Below are 24935 nucleotides of genomic sequence, written 5' to 3'. Positions count from 1 at the left end.
ACATGTGGCTTATTTGGACTTTCAGAAGGCTTTCAACAAAGTCCATATGAGAGATTAGCGTGTAAGATTAAAACGCATTGGACTGGGTACCGTATTGAGATGGACAGAAAACTGGTTGGCAGTCAGGGAACAAATAGGTCTTTTACCGAGTGGCAGGCAGTGACCAGTGGGGTTCCGCAGGCATTGGTTCTAGAACCCCAGCTATTCACGATATACATCAATGATTTAGATGAGGGAACAAAATGTAATATCTCCAAATTTGCAGATGACACAAAGTTGGGTGGGAGGGTGAGCTGTCAGGAGGATGCAGAGATCCTTCAGTGTGATTTGGACGAGTGGGGAAATGAATGGCTGATTCGTATAATTTGGATAAATGTGAGGTTTGGTAGGAAAAACAGGAAGGTGAAATGAAAATAAAAATTGCTTATTGTCACAAGTAGGCTTCAAATGAAGTTACTGTGAAAAGCCCCGAGTCGCCACATTCCGGTGCCTGTTCGGGGAGGCTGGTACGGGAATATTATCTGTGTGGCTATAAATTAAGAGAGAAGAACGTGCAACGAGACCTGGGTATCCTCGTACACCAGTCACTGACAGTAAGCATTGCAGATACAGCAGGTAGTAAAGAAGCAAATAGTCTGTTGGACTTCTTAGCGAGAGGATTGATGTACAGGGGCACGGATGTCTTGCCGCAATTGTACAGGGCCTTGCTCAGCCCAAGACCGCAAGAAACGTCAGAGTCGTGAAGACAGCCCAGTCCATCACACAAACCTGCCTCCCATTCATTGACTCTATATCTACACCTCCCGCTGCCTGGGGAAAGCGGGCAGCTTAATCAAAGACCCCTCCCACTTGGTTTACTCACTCTTCCAACTTCTTCCATTGGGCAGGAGTTACAAAAGTCTGAGAACAGACAAGAACCGATTCAAAAACAGCTTCTACCACGCTGTTACCAGACTCCTAAACGACCCTCTTATGGACTGACCTGATTAACACTACACCCCTGAATGCTTCACCCGATGCCGGTGTTATGTATTTACATTGAGTACCTTGTGGTGCCCTATTATGTATTTTCTTTTTCTTTTCATGTACTTAATGATCTGTCTGAGCTGCTCGCAGAAAAATACTTTTCCCTGTACCTCGGTACACGTGAGAAACAAATCCAATCCACAGACTGACCGTGTGCTGTGCCAAACCTGCCATCTGCACAACCAGACCCCACTTCTCCTGGAACAACATGAAGTGTCTGCTGCTTTCCAACTCGATGCCTTTCCCCTCACTATTATCCTGATAGTTCACAAATTCCTTGTGTGCCTCCAACACACCTATGGCCTCCATTTTAAATATTTACATTGGTCTTGCCAATAGCAATGGGACATCTGCTATCACAGGGATCATTTCTGCGAGCAATACATTGATCTTGATGCCACTAATCCTTTTCCTCATGTGAGTTACACTTTTTCATCTGATTATTTGTTAACATCATAGAAAACGTACATCATTTAACCTTCAACAGCATCTTCCAACCCCACGGCCTCTACCTTCCATAGAACCATAGAATTCCTACAGTGCAGGAGGCCATTCAGCCCATCGTGTGTGCACCAACATTCTGAAGAGCACCCTCCTCCCACTCCCCCATCCCATACCTGTAACTCCCATTACCCCCTAACCAGCACATCTTTGGACACAAAGGGCAATTTAGCATAAACTCTACCACCTAAAGAACAAGGGCAGCAGGTACATGGGACCACGTCCGCCTGCAAGTTCTCCTAGTCACAAACAATCCTGATTTGGAATTATATCGCTGTTCTATCGCTGCCATTGGGTAAAAATCCTGGAACTCCCTTCCTAACAGCACTTTGGGTGTCCCCCCGCTTCATGGACTGCAGTGAACATACAAACATTGGAGCAGATGTAGGTCATTCAGCCCCTCAACCCTGCCCTGCCATTTAATAAGATCACGGGTGACCTGATAGTAACCTCAAATTTTCACTTCAAGAAGGCAGCCCCCATCACCCGAATGACAATTTGGGTTGGTCAATGAATGCTGGTCTAGCCAGTAATGTGCACATCCCATGAACAAATGTAAAACCACATTAAAATTGACTCATCACATCCTCCTCCAGACAAACTACAAGAGATTGTCTTTAAGATCAGTTCCTCATCTATCATTCATGCTTTTCTGAATGCTGATTTGATTTATTATTGTCACATGTATTAGTTTACAGTGAAAAGTCTTGCATGCTATACAGAATTAGTATTAACAGTATTAAACTTCCTCTGTTCCGACGAAGGTTCCATGTCTCGAAACATTAACTCTGTTTCTTTCATGGTAGATGCTGGCAGAGCACCTGAGTTTTTCCAGCTTCCTTTGTTCTTGTTAACCTTCCTCACCTGTCCCAACCTTTCTGCCGGATAATTTATTGAAACCAGGGACTCTCCCAGTTCTAATGATGACATGTGCTTTCTACCCAGTTAACTCTCCAACTCAGCCCTTAAATTGCCTGTGAATTATTCCATCCTGCTGCCACATTTCAGTAACAAATGTTGAAATGTTTGCTCCACACCCACAGGGTTTCATCTGTTTAAAGCCACAAACAGAAAGGTCCAGTTTTCTCCTGGAGTTTGAGACAAGCCTGCTTTCAAAATGCAGAGTTTCAGCCAATGAGGGAGATCCAGGCTCAGCCCTGCCCCTCATTCACTCTGATTAGTTGGAGGACCAGCCGCTCCCACCCGGTCCTCCAGCCCCGCCGCCTCTTCCTATTGGACCGGAGATGGCGTCAATCAGTCGGGAATTGCAATGTAGAGCATGCGCAGTGCGGCTACTTAGTTAGACACCACTGCGCAGGCGTACGGATGGAGTTTGGAGCATGCGCAAATCCAGTGTTGGCCTCGGGTTCGATCCCGGCCCCAGGTCACACTCCGTGTGGAGTTTGCACAGTCTCCCTCTTTTCTCCGTGGGTCTCACCCCCACAACCCAAAGATGTGCAGGGAAAGTGGATTGGTCACCCTAAATTGTCCCTTAATTGGAAAAAAATAATTGGTTACTCTAAATTTATTTTTAAAAATGACAGAGTTATTTTAAGTTATCAAGACATTGACATATCTTGCACAGAGAATCTGACTTTAAAACAATCAGGACAGAATTAAACACACTGGCATCTATCAGAGGGAGTAAAATTAAAGTGAAGAGAGATCTCAAATCTGGATTTGGAAAATATCCACAAGGTGGATGCAGGTGAAGAGGGACCGGGGAATCTTTGAAGTTTGTTCCTGAACCTTTGTTTCAACCAGGTGTGTTTACGATGCCAATAATTTAGAATTGTGAGAGATGGTGTGCGGGGGCGGGGGGGGATGAATCTAGTCAATAATGATCGCAATTTACTGGAAAAGATTTTACATTTATTCTCGGTGGCAGCTCAAGGGCTTGTGTTGCTGATTCTGATCATTCCAGCAGCTTTAGAATATTATCTATGGAATGTAACAAGAAATTTGGAAAATAAGCTTGTAGTTTAGAAATAGCTGGGTTAATCAGAAATCAGATTGTGAGACGTCAATAAGGATGATCCCTCCTGAAGGTGGGGAGATCTGTAAGAAATCACTATCTTGTAACCTAATAAAATCTTCAGAAATGCATTGATTACAGGAATAGCTGTGTGTGTGTGTCTCTCTTGCTTAGAAATAAACATTCCTGGCTTGACAAACACAGGGAACTGTATCCCAGTATTACCTCATAGGGATGGAGTTAGGGAATGGAATTTATAGTGGTGACTGAAGATAATGGCTGTGACCAAGGTTAATGGGAGGAAGTTCTGGATGTGGGATAAGCGGTTTGATAATTTAGTAACAGTGGAGGAATGGAGAGGGATGGTGGTGAGGTAGAGCTGGGTGTTGTCAGTATCCATGTGAAAACTAACGCGGTGCTTTTGGATGATGTCACCTCGGGGCAGCTTATAGATAAGAAATAGGAGGGGCCGAGGACAGATCCTTTTTTAAGATGGGTGATGACGGTGGATTTAAAGGTGAGAGGGACAGTACCAGAAGAGAGAGACCCGTTGACATTATCAGGTAAAACAGGGAACAAAGAACAAAGAAATGTACAGCACAGGAACAGGCCCTTCGGCCCTCCAAGCCCGTGCCGACCATACTGCCCGACTAAACTACAATCTTCTACACTTCCTGGGTCCGTATCCTTCTATTCCCATCCTATTCATATATTTGTCAAGATGCCCCTTAAATGTCCCTATCGTCCCTGCCTCCACTACCTCCGCCGGTAGTGAGTTCCAGGCACCCACTACCCTCTGCGTAAAAAACTTGCCTCGTACATCTACTCTAAACTTTGCCCCTCTCACCTTAAACCTATGCCCCCTAGTAATTGACCCCTCTACCCTGGGGAAAAGCCTCTGACTATCCACTCTGTCTATGCCCCTCATAATTTTGTATACCTCTATCAGGTCGCCCCTCAACCTCCTTCGTTCCAGTGAGAACAAACCGAGTTTATTCAATCGCTCCTCATAGCTTATGCCCTCCATACCAGGCAACATTCTGGTAAATCTCTTCTGCACCCTCTCTAAAGCCTCCACATCCTTCTGGTAGTGTGGCGACCAGAATTGAACACTATACTCCAAGTGTGGCCTAACTAAGGTTCTATACAGCTGCAACATGACTTGCCAATTCTTATACTCAATGCCCCGGCCAATGAAGGCAAGCATGCCGTATGCCTTCTTGACTACCTTCTCCACCTGTGTAGCCCCTTTCAGTGATCTGTGGACCTGTACTCCTAGATCTCTTTGACTTTCAATACTCTTGAGGGTTCTACCATTCACTGTATATTCCCTACCTGCATTAGCCCTTCCAAAATGCATTACCTCACATTTGTCCAGGTTAAACTCCATCTGCCATCTCTCCGCCCAAGTCTCCAGACAATCTAAATCCTGCTGTATCCTCAGACAGTCCTCATCGCTATCCGCAGTTGGGTGATCAGTAGTTCAGTGAGAATAGGGTCAATACAGCAGAATGTGGGTCTCGTGGACAAGATGAGCACTGAGAGGGCACGAGAGAAGATGGCAGAGAAACTGGAGAAAGGTGTGAGTTCAGGGCTCAGAAACAAAAGTCTGCCCGCGGTGGGTTAGTGGGAGGGAGGGAAGCAGCAGAGGCAGCTGGTCAGATTGTCTCCATCTCAGTGACAAAGAAGCTCCATCAGCTCCTCGCTTGTTGTTGGAGGTGAGGATTTCAGAGATGGGACAGGGAGAACACTTCAAAAGGAACTAATTCATGTTTGAGATAGGAAAAAGACTCAACACACTGCTTAATACAATGCTAAAAAGTTGGTTTATTTGGCTGTAAGCAAGATATAAACCCGATAATTGGACCCCAGAAAACATGGTTTTGTCCTGGATGTAATTAACAACCAAATTCCATCACTGTAGTTGCTTGTGACCTCGCTGGTGTCTCAGTAGATTGGATGACTGACTGAATCCCTTCCCACACTCGGAGCAGGTGAACGGCCTCTCCCCAGTGTGAGTGCGCTGGTGCAGAACAAGCTCAAATAATCGCCTGAATCCTGCCCCACAGTGAGAGCATCTGAATGGTCTCTCATCAGTGTGACCACGTTGATGGTGCATCAGAACCCCAGAACTTTTATAGCTCTTCCCACAGTCTGGGCATTTAAATGGTCTCTCCACAGTGTGAACTCGCTGGTGTGTCACCAGGCTGGGTGAATCTGTGAATCCCTTCCCACACTCAGAGCAGACAAATTGTCTTTCATTGGCATGAAGCCGCTGGTGTGTTCGCAGTGAAGAAGACTGATTAAATCCTTTCCCACACTCGGAGCAGGTGAACGGCCTCTCCCCAGTATGAGTGCGCTGGTGTATAGTGAGTGCAGCTGATCTCTTGAACCCAGTCCCACAGTGAGAGCATCTGAATGGTCTCTCGTCAGTGTGAACACGCTGATGGTATACCAGTTCCTGGAAATTTACATAGCCATTTCCACAGTCTGGGCATTTAAAATGTCTCTCATCAGTGTGAACTCGGTGATGATGTATCAGGAGGTTGGATGATTGAGTGAATCCCTTTCCACACACAGAACAGGTGAACAGTCTCTCCCCACTGTGAACTCGGTGGTGACTCAGCAGGTCGGATGACTGAGTGAATCCCTTCCCACATGTGGAGCAGGTGAATGGCCTCTCCCCAGTGTGAGTCCGTCGATGAGTTTCCAGTGTAGACGGGTAAATGAATCCCTTCCCACAGTCTCCACATCTCCATGGTTTCTCCTCACTGTGAACTGTGCTTTTTATTTCCATCTTCAAAATACGATGATATTCAGGTTATGAAAAATTGAGCAACTGTCAGGACCTGATGTGATGTTTGGTTTCAGATTCCTGGCTGCAAATGCTTTCCTAATACCCTGAGAAATTAATTCAAAACAGAGAAAAAGGAGTGAGAGAGAGCCCACAAAAACACAAAGGCATGTTGTGAAATTGAGCTGAATGAATCTGGTCATTTGTGGGGCCGGCACCAGGGAAAAGTGGCCATGAAAACTGCTGGATTATTGTAAAAACTCTACTAGTTCACTAATGTCCTTCAGGGAAGAGAGTCAGTGGTCTGGGCCGATGCAAGACAACTCGCCTTTAGAGAGAGAGGTGGGAGCAGCATGAGGGAGTGGATTGTATATATCTAAAACTCAGCCAGAACTTTGACAGAATCTCCCAAACCATCAACCTCCACCACCTCGAAAGACCAGGGTGGCAGGCGTATGTGAACAGCATCATATTCAAGTTACAATCCAAGTCACACCATCCTGACTTGTCTGACATCCAGTACTAGGTTAACAGAAATGTCCTCCATTTAAATATGGAAAGATCTGAGTCACTGTCTTCAGTTCCCACGACAAACTCCACTCCCGACCCACTGACTCCATCACTTCACCATGAAAACAGTGCGAGGCTGACCCAGGCTGTTCATAACCATGGGAAAATACTTCACTAAAATAAAAGCAAAATACAGTCATAGAATTTACAGTGCAGAAGGAGGCCATTCAGCCCATCAAATCTGCACCAGCCCTTGGAAAGAGCACCCTACCTAAGCCAACACCGACACCCTATCCCTCTAACCCAGGAACCCCACTTAAACTTTTTGGACACTAAGGGCAATTTTGCACAGTCAATCCACCTAACCTGCATATCTTTGGAGTCTGGGAGCAGACATGGCGAGAAAATGCAAACTTCAGACAGACAGTGGCCCACGCCGGGAATCAAACCTGGGACCTTGGAGCAGTGAAGCAACTGTGCTAACCATCGTGCTACCAGATTCTAAAAATCTGAAATAAGAATAGAAAATGCTGAATAAACTCAATAGATTGGGCAGTATCTGTCCAGAAAGAAACAGAGTTAACGTTTCAGTCCATTTAACATCTTCAGAGCCGCCAGCTGAGTTTCAGACCACAATCTCTGCCAGCTCCTCGAAGGAGTTTCTGTCTCATTCACATCACTGGACTTGATCCTGTCTCAGATTTGTGAAACTCTCATCGACTCCTTTATTACCTCGAGACTTCACTATTCCTGCACACTCTTGACCAGCCTCCGACATTCAACCTGTGATAAGCTTGAGTTTATCCCAATCTCTGCTGCCTCTGTCCTCTACACTAATTTCCATTCACTCACTCATCACCCTGTCCTCATTGATCAACACAGGCTCCTGGTTAAACAGCAAATCAATTTAAAATTCTCACCTTTCTTTTCAGATCTGGGGCTGGTTTAGCACAGGGCTAAATCGCTGGCTTTTATAGCAGACCAAGGCAGGCCAGCAGCACGGTTCAATTCCCGTACCAGCCTCCCCGACAGGCACCGGAATGTGGCGACTAGGGGCTTTTCACAGTTACTTCATTTGAAGCCTACTTGTGACAATAAGCGATTTTCATTTCACTTCATCTCTCCATATTGCTCATCCCCGTTTCCAGTCACACACGTTTGAATATTTTTGCCACAGAGACTTTTTCCCCGGGTGGAACAAACCATTACAAGGGGACATAAATTTAAGGTGAAAGGTGGAAGATATAGGAGGGATATCAGAGGTAGGTTCTTTACCCAGAGAGTAGTGGGGGCATGGAATGCACTGCCTGTGGAAGTAGTTGAGTCGGAAACATTAGGGACCTTCAAGCAGCTATTGGATAGGTACATGGATTACGGTTAAATGATATAGTGTAGATTTATTTGTTCTCAAGGGCAGCACGGTAGCATTGTGGATAGCACAATTGCTTCACAGCTCCAGGGTCCCAGGTTCGATTCCGGCTTGGGTCACTGACTGTGCGGAGTCTGCACGTCCTCCCCGTGTCTGCGTGGGTTTCCTCCGGGTGCTCCGGTTTCCTCCCACAATCCAAAGATGTGCAGGTTAGGTGAATTGGCCAATGATAAATTGCCCTTAATGTCCAAATTGCCCTTGGTGTTGGGTGAAGGTGTTGAGTTTGGGTAGGGTGCTCTTTTCAAGAGCCGGTGCAGACTCAAAGGGCCGAATGGCCTCCTTCTGCACTGTAAATTCAATGATAATCTATGATTAATCTAGGACAAAGGTTCGGCACAACATCGTGGGCCGAAGGGCCTGTTCTGTGCTGTATTTTCTATGTTCTATGTTCTAGACTTACATTTTGTTTCCGATTAATCGAGTGACTCTGTCACATTTTGATCTGATGTTTGTTTTGTGTTTTCCGTCTTCAAATTCTGCTCTTCCAACGTCCTGTAAACAGAAGTCATCACACTGTCAGTCCAAGATCAAACATTGAGAAGAGACAAACATTTCTCTTGATTTGAGTTTTCTGTGTGCAAATCCTCCCCTTCTAAGCCCCTGTAAAAGAGGTTTGCAGAATCCATCCCTGTCAGTCCAGGAGAGAAATTCACAGCATTCTCTCCTCCTGCTGACAGGACAGGGAGCACCGCGCATGCGCCCTGCTGCAGATTATTACATTTGGTTGAAATGGTTTCGGGCCTTTCGGCTGCCGCGGCCCCCATTTGGTGCGAACGCGGGACCGATCGGGTCTTATTTGGGTTTTGAGTCCTGCACTGGGTGTTTATGAAGCCTCAGCACCCACTCGGCCACCTCCATTACCCGGCCACAAGCGGCTGTTTCTGTCTAATCGCGGAAACCAAATGATCTCCCGGCGGCGGCTGCCGGAGTCCACACTGCGCATGCGGATGTCGGAGTCCACACTGCGCATGCGGCTACCGGAGTCCACACCATGCAACAATCGAAGTCACATTGCGCATGTCCAATAGTGGCGGATAGACAGAGTGGAGAATGTTAATTTATTCACATTCGGCTCTGGGGCCGCACTGGGTATTTGTAAACCCCGCCCCCCGACACTGACCTCTCACCTGACACCTCATAATGTTGAGGCAATGATTGACGGTAGCACCGGACCAATGGAAGGAGAAGGGGACGAGGCAGGGCGACACAGGAATTGGGAGCAGGAGGCGGCCACTCAGCCCCTCGAGCCTGCTGCACCATTCAATACCATCATGGCTGATCAGATTGGAATATAATTCCACATTGCCGCCCACCACCGATAAAATACTACATCCGGCTGAAAAATATTCAGTGACTCTAGATTCTGACAAGAGGAATCATCCTCCACACATCCGGTTTTGTCAAGACCCTTCATAGTCGTTTTTTTAATAAACAATTTTATTGAAGTATTTTTTGGCATTGTAACCAGTTACAGTGTACAGTAATGTGCAAATATCAACACAAAGCAGAAACATAGTGCAAAAGACCAATCCTCTCTCATAAATAGTACCCGCCTATTTATCCCTCGTTTCTACTCTAATCTAACCCTCCCCCCCACCCCCCTGCTGACATTTAATTCCCCGCGAAGAATTTGATGAATGGTTGTCACCTTCGGGTGAACCCTAATACAGATCCTCTTAAGGCAAACTTAATTTTTTCCAGCTCTAAAAAGCTCGACATGTCCGAGAGCCATGCTTCGGTCTTTGGGGGCTTGGAGTCCCTCCATGCCAGCAGTATACGTCGCCGGGCTACCAGGGAAGCAAAGGCCAAGACGTCGGCCTCCCCCTCTTCCTGGACCCCCGGATCTTCCAAGACCCCAAAAATTGCCACCACTGGACTCATCACCACCCTAGTTTTCAGTACCTGGGACATGGCATCCGCAAATCCCTCCCAGTATCTCCTAAGTTTTGAGCATGCCCAGAACATGTGGACATGATTCGCTGGCCCTCCCGCACACCTAGTGCATTTGTCCTCCACCCCAAAAAATGTACTCATTCGGGCCACCGTCATTTGGGCCCGGTGTACGACCTTGAACTGAATCAGGCTGAGCCTAGCACATGTTGCAGTTGAATTTATCCTACTCAGGGCTTCCGCCCATACCCCCCTCCTCCATCTCCTCGCCTTTGGGACCTGTCTACGTATGAAGTCACACACTTGCAAGTACCGAAAGTCATTCTCTCTTACTAGTCCGAATTTCTCGTCCAAGGCTCTCATGCTCGAGAAGCTCCCCCCAAAGAACATATCGCCCATTCTCCCCACCCCCGCCCGCCACCATGCCCGGAATCCACCGTCCATACTCCCAGGGGCGAATCAGTGGTTGTCGCATATTGGAGACCAGACCGATGCTCCCACCTTCCCTAGATGCTTCGTCCACTGGCTCCAGATCCGTAGGGCTGCCACCACTACCGGGCTGGTGGAGCACCTACCCGGCGGGAGCGATGGGAGGCCCTGGCCAGGGCTGCCAAACTGGTGCCCCTGCAGGAAGCTGCCTCTACTCACCCCCAAATAGACCCTGAACCCACCATCCAACTCCTTACCATGGTTATGTTGGCCGCCCAGTACCGTCTACACTGCCCCCACAAGTGATAGCGGGAGTGCATTCCATCTCCTGAACTTGCTCTTCACCTGTTCCACCACTCTAGTCAAATTTAGCTTATGCAGTCTGCCCCAGTCTCGTGCCACCAGTCTCCCTAAGTATCGGAAACTTTCCCCGACCATCCTAAATGGTGGCTCCTTCAACCTGTTCTCCTGGCCCCTCGCCTGCACTACAACCATCTCACTCTTAGCCATGTTCAGTTTGTACCCTGAAAACCTGCCAAATTCTCTCAATATTCCTACTATACTGTCTATCCCAGCCAGCGGGTCCGATACGTAGAGGAGCAGGTCGGCTGCGTACAGCGATACCCTGTTTTCCACCCCTCCCCTAATCATTCCCTTCCCCACCACCTCGCAGTTCTCATGGCAATCGCCAGAGGTTCTATGGCCAATGCAAACAGCAATGGGGAGAGTGGGCATCCCTGTCTGGTCCCTCGGTGTACTCTAAAGTACTCTGATGTTGTCCTATTCATCCTCACGCTAGCTTTTGGGGCCTGGTACAATAGTCTAACCCAGTCAACAAAGCCCTCCCCGAACCCAAACCGTCCGAGTACCACCCACAAATAGTCCCACTCCACCCGGTCAAAGGCCTTCTCGGCATCCATTGCCACCACTGCCTCTACCTCTCTGCCCTCCGGGGCATCATGATCACATTGAGTAGTCTTCTCAAGTTGGCTACCAGCTGCCTGCCTTTCACAAACCCTGTTTGGTCTTCCCCGATCACCTCCGGGACACAGTCCTCAATTCTAAACGCCAAGACCTTAGCCAGGAGCTTGGCGTCGACGTTGATCAGGGAGATTGGTCTGTATGACCCACACGCTTCCGGGTCTTTATCCCGTTTTAATATCAGCTAAATGGTAGCCTGTGACATCGTCGGGGGTAGAGTCGCTCGCCTCGTTAAATACCCGAGTCAGCACCGGCCTCACTATCTCTGAGAAGTTTTTTGTAGAACTCCACTGGGTATCCATCTGGCCTCAGGGATTTACCTGACTGCATGGCCTTCAAGCCCCCCAGCACTTCCTCTGCTCTGATCGTGGCCCCACGTCCATCTACCAGCCCCCTACCCACTTTTGGGAAGGTCAGTCCGTCTAAGAAATGTTGCATCTCCTCCGGCTCCCCAGGGGGTTCCGAGGTTTAGAGCTTCCTGTAAAACTCTCGAAACACCTTGTTCAGTCCTGATGGGTCATCCACTCTGTTCCCCAAACCGTCCACTACCCTGCCTATTTCTCTGGCCGCCTCCTTCCTCCTGAGTTGCTGCGCAAGCATTCTACTAGCTTTGACCCTTCAGAGTCTTATATGATTCAATGAAGTCACCCCTCACTCTTCGAAACTGGAGAGGATACAAGCCTGGCCTGTCCAGCCTTTCCTCATAACAGGAGAGGACACAAGCCTGGCCCATCCATCCTTTCCTCATAACTGGAGAGGATACAAGCCTGGCCCATCCATCCTTTCCTCATAACAGGAGAGGATACAAGCCTGGCCCATCCATCCTTTCCTCATAACAGGAGAGGATACAAGCCTGGCCCATCCATCCTTTCCTCATAACTGGAGAGGATACAAGCCTGGCCTGTCCAGCCTTTCCTCATAACTGGAGAGGATACAAGCCTGGCCCATCCAGCCTTTCCTCATAACAGGAGAGGATACAAGCCTGGCCCATCCATCCTTTCCTCATAACAGGAGAGGATACAAGCCTGGCCCATCCATCCTTTCCTCATAACAGGAGAGGATACAAGCCTGGCCCATCCATCCTTTCCTCATAACAGGAGAGGATACAAGCCTGGCCCATCCATCCTTTCCTCATAACTGGAGAGGATACAAGCCTGGCCCATCCAGCCTTTCCTCATAAGGCCACAGGTCCATTCCAGGTATTAATCTCGTAAACTTTCTCTGAATGACGTCCAACAAACATTGGAATATAAAAGCAGGGATGTACTTCTGAAGCTTTATAACGCATTAGTTAGGCCCCATTTAGAATACTGTGACCAATTTTGGGCCCCACACCTCAGGAAGGACATACTGGCACTGGAGCGGGTCCAGCGGAGATTCACACGGATGATCCCAGGAATGGTAGGCCTAACATACGATGAACGTCTGAGGATCCTGGGATTATATTCATTGGAGTTTAGGAGGTTGAGGGGAGATCTAATAGAAACTTACAAGATAATGAATGGCTTATGGATGTAGGGATGTTGTTTCCATTAGCAGGGGAGACTAGGACCCGGGGGCCTTAGAATTAAAGGGAGTTACTTTAGAACAGAGGTGAGGAGAAATTTCTTCAGTCAGAGAGTGGTGGGTCTGTGGAATTCATTGCCACAGCGGGCGGTGGAGGCCGGGACGTTGAGTGTCTTTAAGACAGAAGTTGATAAAGTCTTGATTTCTCGAGGAATTAAGGGCTATGGAGAGAGAGCGGGTAAATGGAGTTGAAATCAGCCATGATTGAATGGTGGAGTGGACTCGATGGGCCGAATGGCCTTACTTCTGCTCCTATGTCTTATGGTCTTACAGCCTTTCTTAAATAAGGAGATCTGTCTGATGTGAAGTTTGCACATTCTCCCCGTGTCTGCGTGGGTCTCGCCCCCACAACCCAAAGATGTGAAGGGCAGGTGGATTGGCCACGCTAAATTGCCCCTCAATTGGATTTTAAAAAAAAAATAAGACCAACACTGTACCCTGTGCTCCACGTGCAGTCTCACCAATGCCCTGTATAACTGAGGCATAACCTCCCCAGTTTGTATTCAATTCCCCGCACAATAAATATTCAATTAACATTCAAATGACATTTTATTAGCTTTCCTAACTACTTGCTGTACCTGCATGCTATCCTTTTGTTATTAATGCACAATAACACCTCGGTCCCTCTGTATCTCAGAACTCTAAAAGTCTCTCACCATTTGGACAATCTGCCTGTTTTATTCTTCCCAACAAAATGTGCATTTTCACATTTTCCCACATGATACTCCATTTGCCAGGACTTTGCCCACTTGCTTAACCTATCGATGTCCTTATGTGGCTGTATTGCATTCCTCACAATTTAGTGTCCCACCTTTTTTTGTGTTATCAGCAAATTTAGCAACAGAACCTTCAGTACCTTCATCCAAGTAATTTATATAAATTATAATAAGTTGAGTCTCCAGTACTGATCCCTGTGGCACACCACTCATCACATCCAACCAATCACAAAAATACCCATTTATGTCTACTCTTTGTTTCCCACTGGTTAGCCAATCTTCAGTCCATGCCAGTATGTTATCCCTTATATCCTGAGTTTTTATTTTCTGTAATAACCTTTGATATAACTTATCAAATGCTTTCTGGACAGTACATTCACCCGTTCCCCTTTATCCACAGTCATGTGACCCCATCAAGTAACTCTGATAAATTGGTTAAATGTGATTTTCCTTTCATAAAACCATGTTGACACTGCCTGATTGCCTTGACTTTTCTAAGAGATCTGACATTGCATCTTTAATAATAGCTTCAAACATGTTCCCTATGACTAATATTAGGCTAACTGGCCTGTAGTTTCCAGCCACCTGTTCCCCTCCCTTTGTGAATAAAGGAATTACATTTATTATTTTCCAATTTAATGGATCCTCCTCGAATCTAGTGAATTTTGGACAATGAAAAGAGTGTATCAACTCCCTCTTTAAGCTGCTTCTTTCAAGACCTGATGATGAAGTCCGCCAGGAACCGGGGTTTTGTTAGCTCGCAGACTCAAAACATTGCTCATTACCACTTCCCTGGTGAGTGTTCCTCCATCCCTTCAATTTCTTGATTTACGGATATTTCTGGAATGTTACGTGATTCCTCTATAGTGAAGACTGATGAAAATACCTGATCAATTCATTTGACATCTCCTTACTTTCCATTGTTAATTCTCCAGACTAGCTTTCTGGAGAATCAACACTCACTTGAATTATTTACTTCCACAAATATCCATAGAAACTCTTACTATCTGTCTTTATATTTCTCGCCAGCTTTCTCTGGTACTCTAATTATTCTCATCTTATTAATATTTTTGTGCTTTTATACTCTGCCAAATGTTCTGACCTGTCATCTGCCTTTGCACTGCTATGTACTTTTTAAAAAACATTGATATTGTAATGTGATATATATAAATATATATATATATAGAGAGAGAGAGAGAGAGAGAACTGTAGCTGTGTGGGGTATTTATGTTTGCAGTTGATAAAAATGCTTAGTGTGTGTGCTTATAAAATGTTAGCTGAATTTGTCGAATTATCTTTGTTTTGTTTGAAAGTGTTTAAGGCCTCTGTTGAATAACACCTGAAAAGTAGGCCCTTGTGCTCCTCGTAATCAAAATTGATAAACTATTGGAGGTCAGGTGAACTCCATGAAATAGTTTGGAGCTTTTTAAACCCTGGCCCATATCAATATTTCTTTAACTTTTTTAGTTAAAGACAGATGCTGGGTCCTCCCCTGGAATTTTCCATTCTCACGAAAATATATCTATTCTGTGTATAATGAAATATCTCTTTGAATGTCTGGCACAGAATCTCTATTTACCTGACACACAAGCTCATTTGCCAATTCATTTTAGCTAGCTCTGTTTTGATGCCCTAATGATTGCTCTTATTTCCCCCACAACCCAAAGATGTGCATGCTAGGTGGATTGGCCACGCTAAATTGCCCCTTAATTGGGAAAAAATAATTGGGTATCCTAAATTTTTAAAAAATGAATAAATAAATAAAAATAATTGCTCTTATTTAAGCTTAACTTACTCGTCTTGGACTCAATCTTCTTCCCCTCAAACTGCATGTCAGATTCAATCAAATTATGATCACTGTTACCTGGGGATGTCTTCACCATGAGGTTATCAATTCATCCTTGTTGCACAATACGATGTCTGGTATAAACTGCCCTCTGGATGGCTCCAAAATGTGCTGATTGTAGAAACTATCGCAAAATCATTCTGTGAACTCCTCACCTATGCTACCTTCGACCATCTGATTTTTCCAGTTTATAACTTTACTAAAATCCCCCTTGATTATCGCTGTACCTTTTCTGACAAACTCCCATTATCTCTTTCTTTTAACTCTGCCCTCCTGTGTAGTTACAATTAGGAGGCCTGCACACCATTCCCAGAAGTAAATTCTTGCCTTTACCATTTTTCATCTCAAACCAAACCATTCCTACATCCTGGTTTCCTGAACTTCGGTCATCCCTGTCTAATGTGCTAACACCATCAACAATTAACAGAGGCACTCTTCCATCTTTTCCAAGATTTCTGTCCTTCTTAAATTTCACATGCATTACAATATTCAGCTCATCACCACCTTTTGAAGGGAAATGAGGGATGGGCAATAAATGTTGGACTGGCCAGTGACACCCACATGCCATGAATGAATATAAAAAAATTCAGGTCCCAATCTATGTCTGCAATGGCCATCAGATCGTACTTACTTATTTCTATAGGTGCTGGCAATTCATCAGTTTTGTTTCAAATGCTACTTGTGTTTTGCTACAGAGCCTTTGGTTTTGTTCTTTTATTATATTTGTAGCGTTTATCTGATGTAATTTTAAATGTGTTCTTTCCGTCTCTTCCTGCCACAATCTGTTTATCATTTCCCATATTCTGACCTTTCTCTCTGGTCTTACTCTTTACTTTACCACATCATACAAAACAAATCAGAAAAGACACAACAATGGAACAGTCAGGAACAGGACATCAATCAGTTTCCTCCTATCTGACAGAAATCAAGGACTGGAACACTGTCATTAACACAAATCTAATTTAATTAATCTATATACAGAATATTAAACTCCAGCCGAGTCACAGGAATAATTAACAACAACTGAAACAAACTCCAACTGTCAGAATGAACATGGTTCAGTCCTGGATGTGATTAACAGCAGCAATATCAGAATCCAACCCCTGTAATCGCTTGTGAACTCGCTGGTGTTTCTGCAGGGTGAATGAATGAGTGAATCCCTTCCCACACACAGAGCAGATGAATAATGTCTCCCTGGTGTGACTGCGCTGGTGTTTGAGCCGGAGGGAATGCTGAGTGAATCCCTTCCCACACATGGTACAGGTGAACGGCCTCTCTCCAGTGTGACTGCGCTGGTGAATCAGCAGATCCATTTTGCCTTTAAAGCTCTTCTCACAGGTGGAACATTTAAAAGGTCTCGCGTCAGAGTGAACACGTTGGTGTGAGGTGAGTTGGGCAGACTGAGTGAATCCCTTCCCACATTCAGAGCAGATAAACTGTCTCACCCCAGTGTGAATGCGCTGGTGTCTCAGCCGGGTGGATGACTGAGCGAATCCCTTCCCACACACACAGCATGTGAATGGTCTCTCCCCAGTGTGAACCCGCTGATGATCCAACAGTTTGCATAACTGAGCGAATGTCACCCCACACTCAGGACAGGTGAATGGTTTCTCTCCAGTGTGACCTCGCTGGTGTGTCAGAAGATTGGATAACTGAGCGAATCTCTTCCCACAATCAGTGCACGTGAATGGTTTCTCCCCGCTGTGCATTCGCTGGTGTGTCAAAAGGCTGGATAACTGAGTGAATCCCTTCCCACACTCGGAGCAAGTGAACGGCCTCTCCCCAGTGTGAACTCGCTGGTGCGTCAGAAGATTAAATTTGTTTTTAAAGCTCTTCTCACAATCGGAACATTTAAAAGGTCTCATGTCAGAGTGAACAAGTTGGTGTGCAGTCAGATGTGTTAGTCGAGTGAATCCCTTTCCACACTCGGAACAGGTGAATGGTCTCTCCCCGGTGTGACTGCGGTGATGAGTTTCCAGCTCAGAAGGGAAACGGAATCCCTTCCCACAATCCCCACATTTCCACGGTTTCTCAATGGTGCCGGCGTCCTTCTGTCTCTCCATTTTGGATGATCAGTTGAAACTTCTTCCACACACAGAACACGTGTACAGTTTCTTCTCGCTGTGAGGGTGTGGTGTTTTTCAGGCTGTGCAACTGGTTAAAGCTCTTTCCTGTCAGTTCACTGCAGCACTCTCACTCGGGTGTGTGTGTGTCGCTGTGCTTTTCCAATCACAATGATGTTTGAAATCCTTTCCCACAGACAGAACAGACAAACATTTCTCTTTCCACATTCAAAAGCTGATAACATTCAGATCCTGATGAATTGAGTGACTGTCAGATCTCAATGTGATAATTGATTTGAGTTTCCTTTCTGTCAATCCATGCCTTGTAACCCTGTAAAATCAGTTTACACATGTCAGAAATTCAGAACAGATAATTCTAGTTTCTGGGGAATAATTGTTTCTCTCATTTCCCAAAGCTGCAAATTCCAGTCCCATACATTTTGCCATTCCCATAAACTCACCACAATGGTTCAAGGTCATTAATACTGAGTACAGCTTTAAATTCCAGATTGTTCACTGAATTTAAATTCTACTATCTGCAATAACAAATCCATCAGTGTGAGAGCAGGATAGAAATTGCCCCCATTCTCTCCTCCTGCTCCAGGATCTGGGGCTGGTTTAGCACACTGGGCTAAATCGCTGCTTTTAAAGACGACCAAGGCAGGCCAGCAACACGGTTCAATTCCCGAACAGGCGCTGGAATGTGGTGACTAGGGGCTTCACAGTAACTTCATTGAAGCCTACTTGTGACAATAAGCGATTTTCATTTTAATTTCATGTTCAGGATCAGCAAAGTGAGTTAAAGATAATTTCTCCTGACCAAATCCATTGCTGCATTTCCTTCCGGAAGCCACATTTGTCCACTGGGGCCCGGCACCGGGAGAAAGCGGCAGCTGCCGTTGTGTTGGGTGTTGAGGCGGTGCCGCTAGTTTGTTATTGGGGGTGTTGAGGCCTCCACTCCCACCCACTGCCCCTAACGCTGCCTCCGCTTATCCGCCTTCTTCCCGCCTGAAGATGAGACAAACAAGCTTCTGTCCCTGGACATGAACCACACTGCGCATGCTCCACAACACAATACCCGGGGAGTGATTGACGGCAGCTCCGGACCAATAGAAAGAGGGGCGGGGCTGGCTAAGTGAGCGGAAGAGGCTGGTCCTCCAACCAATCGGAGTGAGTGAGGGTGGGTGGGACTTCGTCTGAAGCATGCGCACTGCGGGTAATGGCGATGCCCAGAAGCTGTTATCTCGGATCCACAAAGGGTAAGATGAATATTGTGGAACGCGGGGAGCGATGATCTGCCTGGTGAGTGGAGAAGGTTTCTAAGCATGTTGTGCAAGTCCATACCCGTAAAGATCACTTCGTAGTTCCCCCGTTTCACGGAGCGGGGCCGCGAGGTTCCAGTGATCGGTTCGGGGTAACGACCGACATCTTTATGCGGGACAATGTGCAGTAGAGCGCATGTGCGGCCGCCATGTTTGTAGGGGGCAACATTTTCAATGACTGGGAGAAGCTTATTCCACATTGCTCAGAATGGAGACAACCTGGCCAGCAAACTGCATTATCCTTTGTCCTGGTTACTTGACCTTCCATTACCCCGATTTGCACAGACCCAGATATCTATGATCAGAGTAGCAACAGAGAAGTAAAGAAACAGAACCAAATCCTGCTCCCTGAATCCCACTAACTCAACGGATGTCTGACTCCATGTGCGGCTCTGTTCAGTCACACGAAGACCCATGTCGGAAACTCTCAACCCTAGGGGCAGCACGGTGGTGCAGTGCTAACACTGCCTGTGGCGCTAAGGAATTGGGTTCGATGCCGGCCCCGAGTCACTGTGGGTGAATCCTCCCGTGTCTGCCTGGGTGTCATCTCCACAACCCAAAGATGTGCAGGTGAGGTGGATTGGCCATGCAAAATTGCCCCTTAACTGGAAAAAAATAATTTGGTACTCTAAATTTATTTTTATAAAAGAAAATCTTTTCCTACGGACGGAACAGACAAACTTTTATTTTACCACATTCACAGGCCAATGATATTCAGGTCCTGCTGAATGGAGTGACTCTGTTAAAACTTGATGTGAAGTTTGATTGGAGTTTCCATCTGTAAATTCTCCCCTTGTAATATTCTGTAAAAAAGTTTATAAAATAAATCACTAGGGGCAGGCACGGTGGCTCAGTGGTTAACCGAGGACCCGGGTTTGATCCCGGCCCTGGGTCACTGTCCTTATGGAGTTTGAACATTCTCCCCGTGTCTGTGTGGGACTCACCCCCACAATTCAAAAAGATGTGCAAGGTAGGTGAATTGGCCATGCTAAAATTACACCTCAATTGGGATAAAAACAATTGGGTAATCTAAAAAAAAAATTTCATTAAAAATAAACAAAAGCCAAAATGTGAAAAAAAAAATGTTTTACAAAATCCATTACCAAGTAAGTGTTGAGGAAATGGAGTTCGTAGCAGAGAAGCAAAGATAATGTGATCATTTTTTGCAATGTTTAAATGCAGTAAATGTTTGCTCATCCAGTACAGGATGTCAGTACGGTGTGTGACTGGGAGAGGAATTTGTAGGTGATAGCGTTCCCATACACATGTTGCCCTGGTCCTTTACAGTGAAGGAGGCTGAAGGTTTGAGAAATTTGTTAAACTTCTGGTCAAGTTGTAGATGTATAAAAACCCTTTCCTTCATTGCCTACCTCTCCCACCTCTCTCACTCTCTCTTCCCCTCTCCCTCCTCCTATAGTAGTCTGAATCTTGTGTTGGCCCAGGCCAGTTGGCAGGATTCCTTCTCTGAAGGACATTACTGAACCAGTTGGGGCAGTTTACATGGTCACTTTTTCCTAGTGCCTGCCCACAAATGACCAGATTAATTCAGCTCAATTTCACTGTCACACTCGCTCTTTTCTGTTTTCAGTCAATTTTACAGGAGGTTGGGCATTGGGAAACTCAACATCACATCAGAATCATCATGCCACCATGCTACCTCACAAACTGCAGCAGTTCAAGAAGGTCAAACATCATCTTCTCCACAGGTAACTGGGGATGGGGAATATTTGCTGCTGGTCTTGTTGGTGAAAGGACAGGGGAGTGGGAGGAGCTGATAGTCTCTTGCAGAGAGAGACAGGACGGGCTGAATGGCCTCAGTCTGTATTGTAACAATTCAATGATTTACTGATAAAGAAGCGACGCTGGAGACCAGGGAACAACCTCTGGAACCAATGGCCAACCTGATACAAAGCGGCTCTTCATTGATCTGGAAGCTGCAGCCCAGCTCGGTGGAAACGGGGGGAGGGGGATCCGCTCCATTTATTCCCGGGGTTTCTGGAGCCTCTCCGCCCACTCGCCGGACCCTCCGCCCCGCCATCACCCCCTTTACCCATTGTGGACCCGTCTGCCCATCACCTGCACTGTGCATGCTTCACTCACAGTCCAGTCCCGCCCCTCATTCACTCCCATTGGCGGGAGGATCAGCGGCTCCCGCCCGCTCTATTCCTATTGGCCGGAGCCGCCGCCAATCACTTCCGGGCATTGTGACGGTTCGGGCTGTGCCCAGCGCATGCGCGGTTCAGGTTGTCGCTGACGGTGCGAGGAGCGGGAAAGAAACAATCGAGCGACTTTCAGGAATGGATCCGGTGGGTGACTGGGGAACAATAGAAGCTGCGGAGTGAGCCGGGAGGCTTCATAAATACCCCGTGGAGGCTTCAACTCCCGAGGAAAATGTTAACGGTCCCGTCTTAAACTGCACCAAACAGAGTGAGAGCTGAGCGGTGACAGGCCCGGGTTACCGGCCGCCATCTTTACAGAGGACAAGGTGCCGCAGGGCGCATGCGCTGCGAGCCTGGACCGGATGCCAACTCTCCCGGATTGACTGACTGGAGTCTCCAGGATTTTATTTTAATCATTTGTGGGAGTCACTGGCTGGGCCAACATTTATTGCCCATCCCTAATTTCCCTGGAACTGAGTGGCTTGCTCGGCCATCTCGGAGGGCATTTAAAGAGACAACCATATTGCTGTGGTTTAGAATCGTGTCGGCCAGACCAGGTAAGGATGGCAGATTTTCTTTTCTGTTCATTCACGGGATGTGGGTGTCGCTGGCTGGGCCAGCATTCACTGCCCAGCACTAATTGCCCTTCAACTGAGTGCATCTCAGAGAGCATTTTAAGGGTCAACAAGCTGACTGTGGATCTGGAGTCACGTGTAGGCCAGACCAGGTAAGGATAGAAGATTTCCTTCACTGAAGGACATCAGTGAACAAGGTTTGCAACAATCGACAATCGTTTCATGGTCACCACTAGACTTTTAATGAATTCAAATTTTACTTTCTGCCTTGGTGAGATTCATGTCTGGGTGTCTGGGAAATCATTAGGAAGTAAAGATTTTTTTGAAATTTTCTTTCAACATTTCTGTTCAGCGGATATAAAAATATTGAAAATGGGATAAAGGTTGTTTGGCTGACAGTCAATCACTGTCCTGTAAGGTAATGAGTCCTTTTGCTTCCCAATTGGCCGAGGAAGGCAGTGTGTCACAAGGATGTATGTGTTGACCGATTAATGGCGGGAGGATGGGGGCAGGTCATGTGATCAAACCTCCAGGAATACATTTAATCAAAGTTGGCGAGGAGAGAATGTTGTGAATTTCTATCCTAGACTGACAGTGAGGTTTCTGTAAATTTACAGGATACTGGAAGTAGAGGTTTAGGGCAGCACGGTAGTTAGCACGGTTGCTTCACAGCACCAGGGCCCCAGGTTCGATTCCCGGCTTGGGTCACTGTCTGTGCGGGGTCTGCATGTTCTCCCTGTGTCTGCGTGGTTTTCCTCCGGGTGCTCCAGTTTCCTCCTACAGTCCAAAGATGTGCAGGTTAGGTGGATTGGCCATGATAAATTGCCCTTAGTGTCCAAAAAAGGTTAGGTGGGGTTTTGGGGATAGGGTGGAGGTGTGGGGCTTAAGTAGGGTGCTCTTTCCAAGAGCCGGTGCAAACTCGATGGACTGAATGGCCTCCTTCTGCACTGTAAATTCTATGTTCTAACAGACAGGAAACGCAATCCAAACGTCACATTGCGATCTGACAGAGTCACTCGATTCACCAGAACCTGAATTTCAGCAGCATCTGGGTGTGGAAGGTAAAAGGTTTGTCTGTTCTGTCTCTGAGGGGAGATTTCAGGTCTCAGTGTGACTGGAAAAGCCCCGAGATTCACAAACCCTGGTTAGGCCAAACCTGGAGAACTGTGTTCAGTTCTGGGCAACAAACCTGAGGAAGTAGAATGGCCTCGGAGGGAGTGTAGCACAGATTTACCGGAGTGATATCTGAACCCCCGGAGTTAAATTACAAAACTAGGTTGCACAAAAGAGTCAGAGACATGATGGCACAGAGAAGGGCATTCGGCCCAATGAATCCATGCTAGCTCTCTGGGGCAATCCAGTCAGTCCCATTTTCCTGCTCTCTCCCTGTATCCTCGCAGGTTTATTTCCCTCAAATGTCTATCCAATTTCCTTTTGAAATCAAATCATTCGTTGTGTCTATTTTCAAACTCCCTCATAGGCAGCAAGTTTCAGGTCATTACCGCTCGCTGTGTAAAAACATACATCTCATATCACCTCATATCTCCTGTACCTTTTACATACAAACTCGGAACAAGCCACTCGGTCCCTCAATCCTGATCAGCATTGCATAAGATTGCAGCTGATCTCATTTTAACCTCAACTCCACATTCTTGCCTACCCCTGATGACCTTTCACCCCCTTGCCCATCAAGAATCTATCCCACTCTGCCTTAAAAATATTCAAGGACTCTACTTCCGCTGCCTTTTAAGGACGCGAGTTCCAAAGTTTTACAACTCTCAAGAGAATAAAAAATCCTCATCTCCATCTGAAATGGGTGACCACTTATTTTGCAATAGTGACGCTTCGTTCTAGATTCTCTCACAAGAGGAAACATCCTCTCCACATCCACCCTGTCAAAACACCTCAGGATCTTGTATAGTTCAATCCAGGTTTTACCCCAAACTTTAAATCTGTGTCCTGACTGCTTGTACGATCAGTGAATGGAAACAGAGTTTCTTTGTCCACCTGATCGAAACCTGGCATAATCCTGTGTCCCTGAATCAAATCTCCCCTCAACCTTCTTTGCTGGAACCATTCTGATAAATCTCCTCTGCACCTTCTCCAAGAACCTTCACATCATTCCTTTTTAAAAAAATTTAGAGTACCAAATTAATTATTTCCAGTTAAGGGTCAATTTAGTGTGGCCAATCCACCTAGCCTGCACATCTTTGGTAGTGGGTGCGAAACCCACGCAAACACGGGGAGAATGTGCAAACTCCACACGGACAGTGACCCAGCACTGGGATTGAACCTGGGACCTCGGCGCCGTGAGGCAACAGGGATAACGTTCTGTGCCACCGTGCTGCCCTCTTCACATCCTTCCTGAAACGTGGTGACCAGAGCTTCATGGAATTCCTATAGTGCAGAATCATAGAGTTTACAGTGCAGAAGGAGGCCATTCAGCCCATCGGGTTTGCACTGGCCTTTGGAAAGAGCACCCTACTTAAGCTTAAGCTCACCCCTCCACCCTGTCCCTGGAACCCAATGACCCCAACTAACCTTTGTACACTAAGGGGCAATTTAGCATGGCCAATCCACCTAACCTGCACATCTTTGGACTGTGGGAAGAAATCGGAGGAAACCCGCGCAGACACAGGGAGAAATTGCAAACTCCAGACATAGCCACCCGAGACCCGAATTGAACCCGGGACCCTGGAGCTGTGAAGCAGAAGTGCTAACCACTTTGCCACCAGAAGCATAGTTTCAGTATCAATATTTCAATTTATGAAGCTGAAGCTCGAATATGCTTTGTCTTAATATGTCTTGTAGATATACAAAATCCCTCTTCACCTCTTTCTTTCTCCTCCCAAAGAGGTCAAATGGGTTTTAGAACAATCCAGCCGTTTTCATGGTCATTTTTTCCCAGTGCCGGCCCAACAAATGACCAGAATCATTCAGCGATTTCACAACCTGCCTTTGTATTTTTGTGGGATCTCTCTCACTCCCTAATTTCTGTTTTCAATCAGTTTCACAGGGTGTTCGAAGGGGAGGATTCAAAGTCCGGAAACTCAAACCAAGCATCACATCAGGATCTGACAGAGTCCTCAATTTATCATCTCCTGAATATCATCGTTCTTTGATCATGGAAGGAAAAAGCATCGTTGACAGTGG

The 24935-nt window shown here is 46.4% G+C and overlaps 2 protein-coding genes and 1 long non-coding RNA gene across 3 annotated transcripts in view; all 3 read right to left on the bottom strand.

Annotated features, from left to right (window-relative positions):
- The window catches only part of LOC140418206 (uncharacterized), a 387895-nt gene that overhangs the window by 215017 nt on the left and 147943 nt on the right, over nucleotides 1-24935 (bottom strand). The window lies entirely within an intron of this gene.
- On the bottom strand, nucleotides 5310-9167 carry LOC140418197 (uncharacterized). Its single transcript, XR_011944819.1, has 3 exons — nucleotides 8954-9167; nucleotides 8636-8727; nucleotides 5310-6403 (listed from the first exon to the last, which is right to left on the bottom strand). It is a non-coding gene; the product is annotated as an uncharacterized lncRNA (long non-coding RNA).
- On the bottom strand, nucleotides 16610-18834 carry LOC140418214 (uncharacterized). The gene is made up of 2 exons (XM_072501649.1): nucleotides 18188-18834; nucleotides 16610-18057 (listed from the first exon to the last, which is right to left on the bottom strand). The coding sequence occupies exon 2, from the start codon at nucleotides 17724-17726 to the stop codon at nucleotides 16722-16724; it is 1005 nt and encodes a 334-aa protein (XP_072357750.1). The 5' UTR covers nucleotides 17727-18057; nucleotides 18188-18834; the 3' UTR covers nucleotides 16610-16721.

The sequence above is a fragment of the Scyliorhinus torazame genome, chromosome 5 (genome assembly GCF_047496885.1).
Source record: "Scyliorhinus torazame isolate Kashiwa2021f chromosome 5, sScyTor2.1, whole genome shotgun sequence".
Taxonomy (NCBI): Eukaryota; Metazoa; Chordata; class Chondrichthyes; order Carcharhiniformes; family Scyliorhinidae; genus Scyliorhinus; species Scyliorhinus torazame.
Note: the sequence above shows the minus strand (reverse complement) of the source record. Positions and strands in the feature narration are given on the sequence as shown.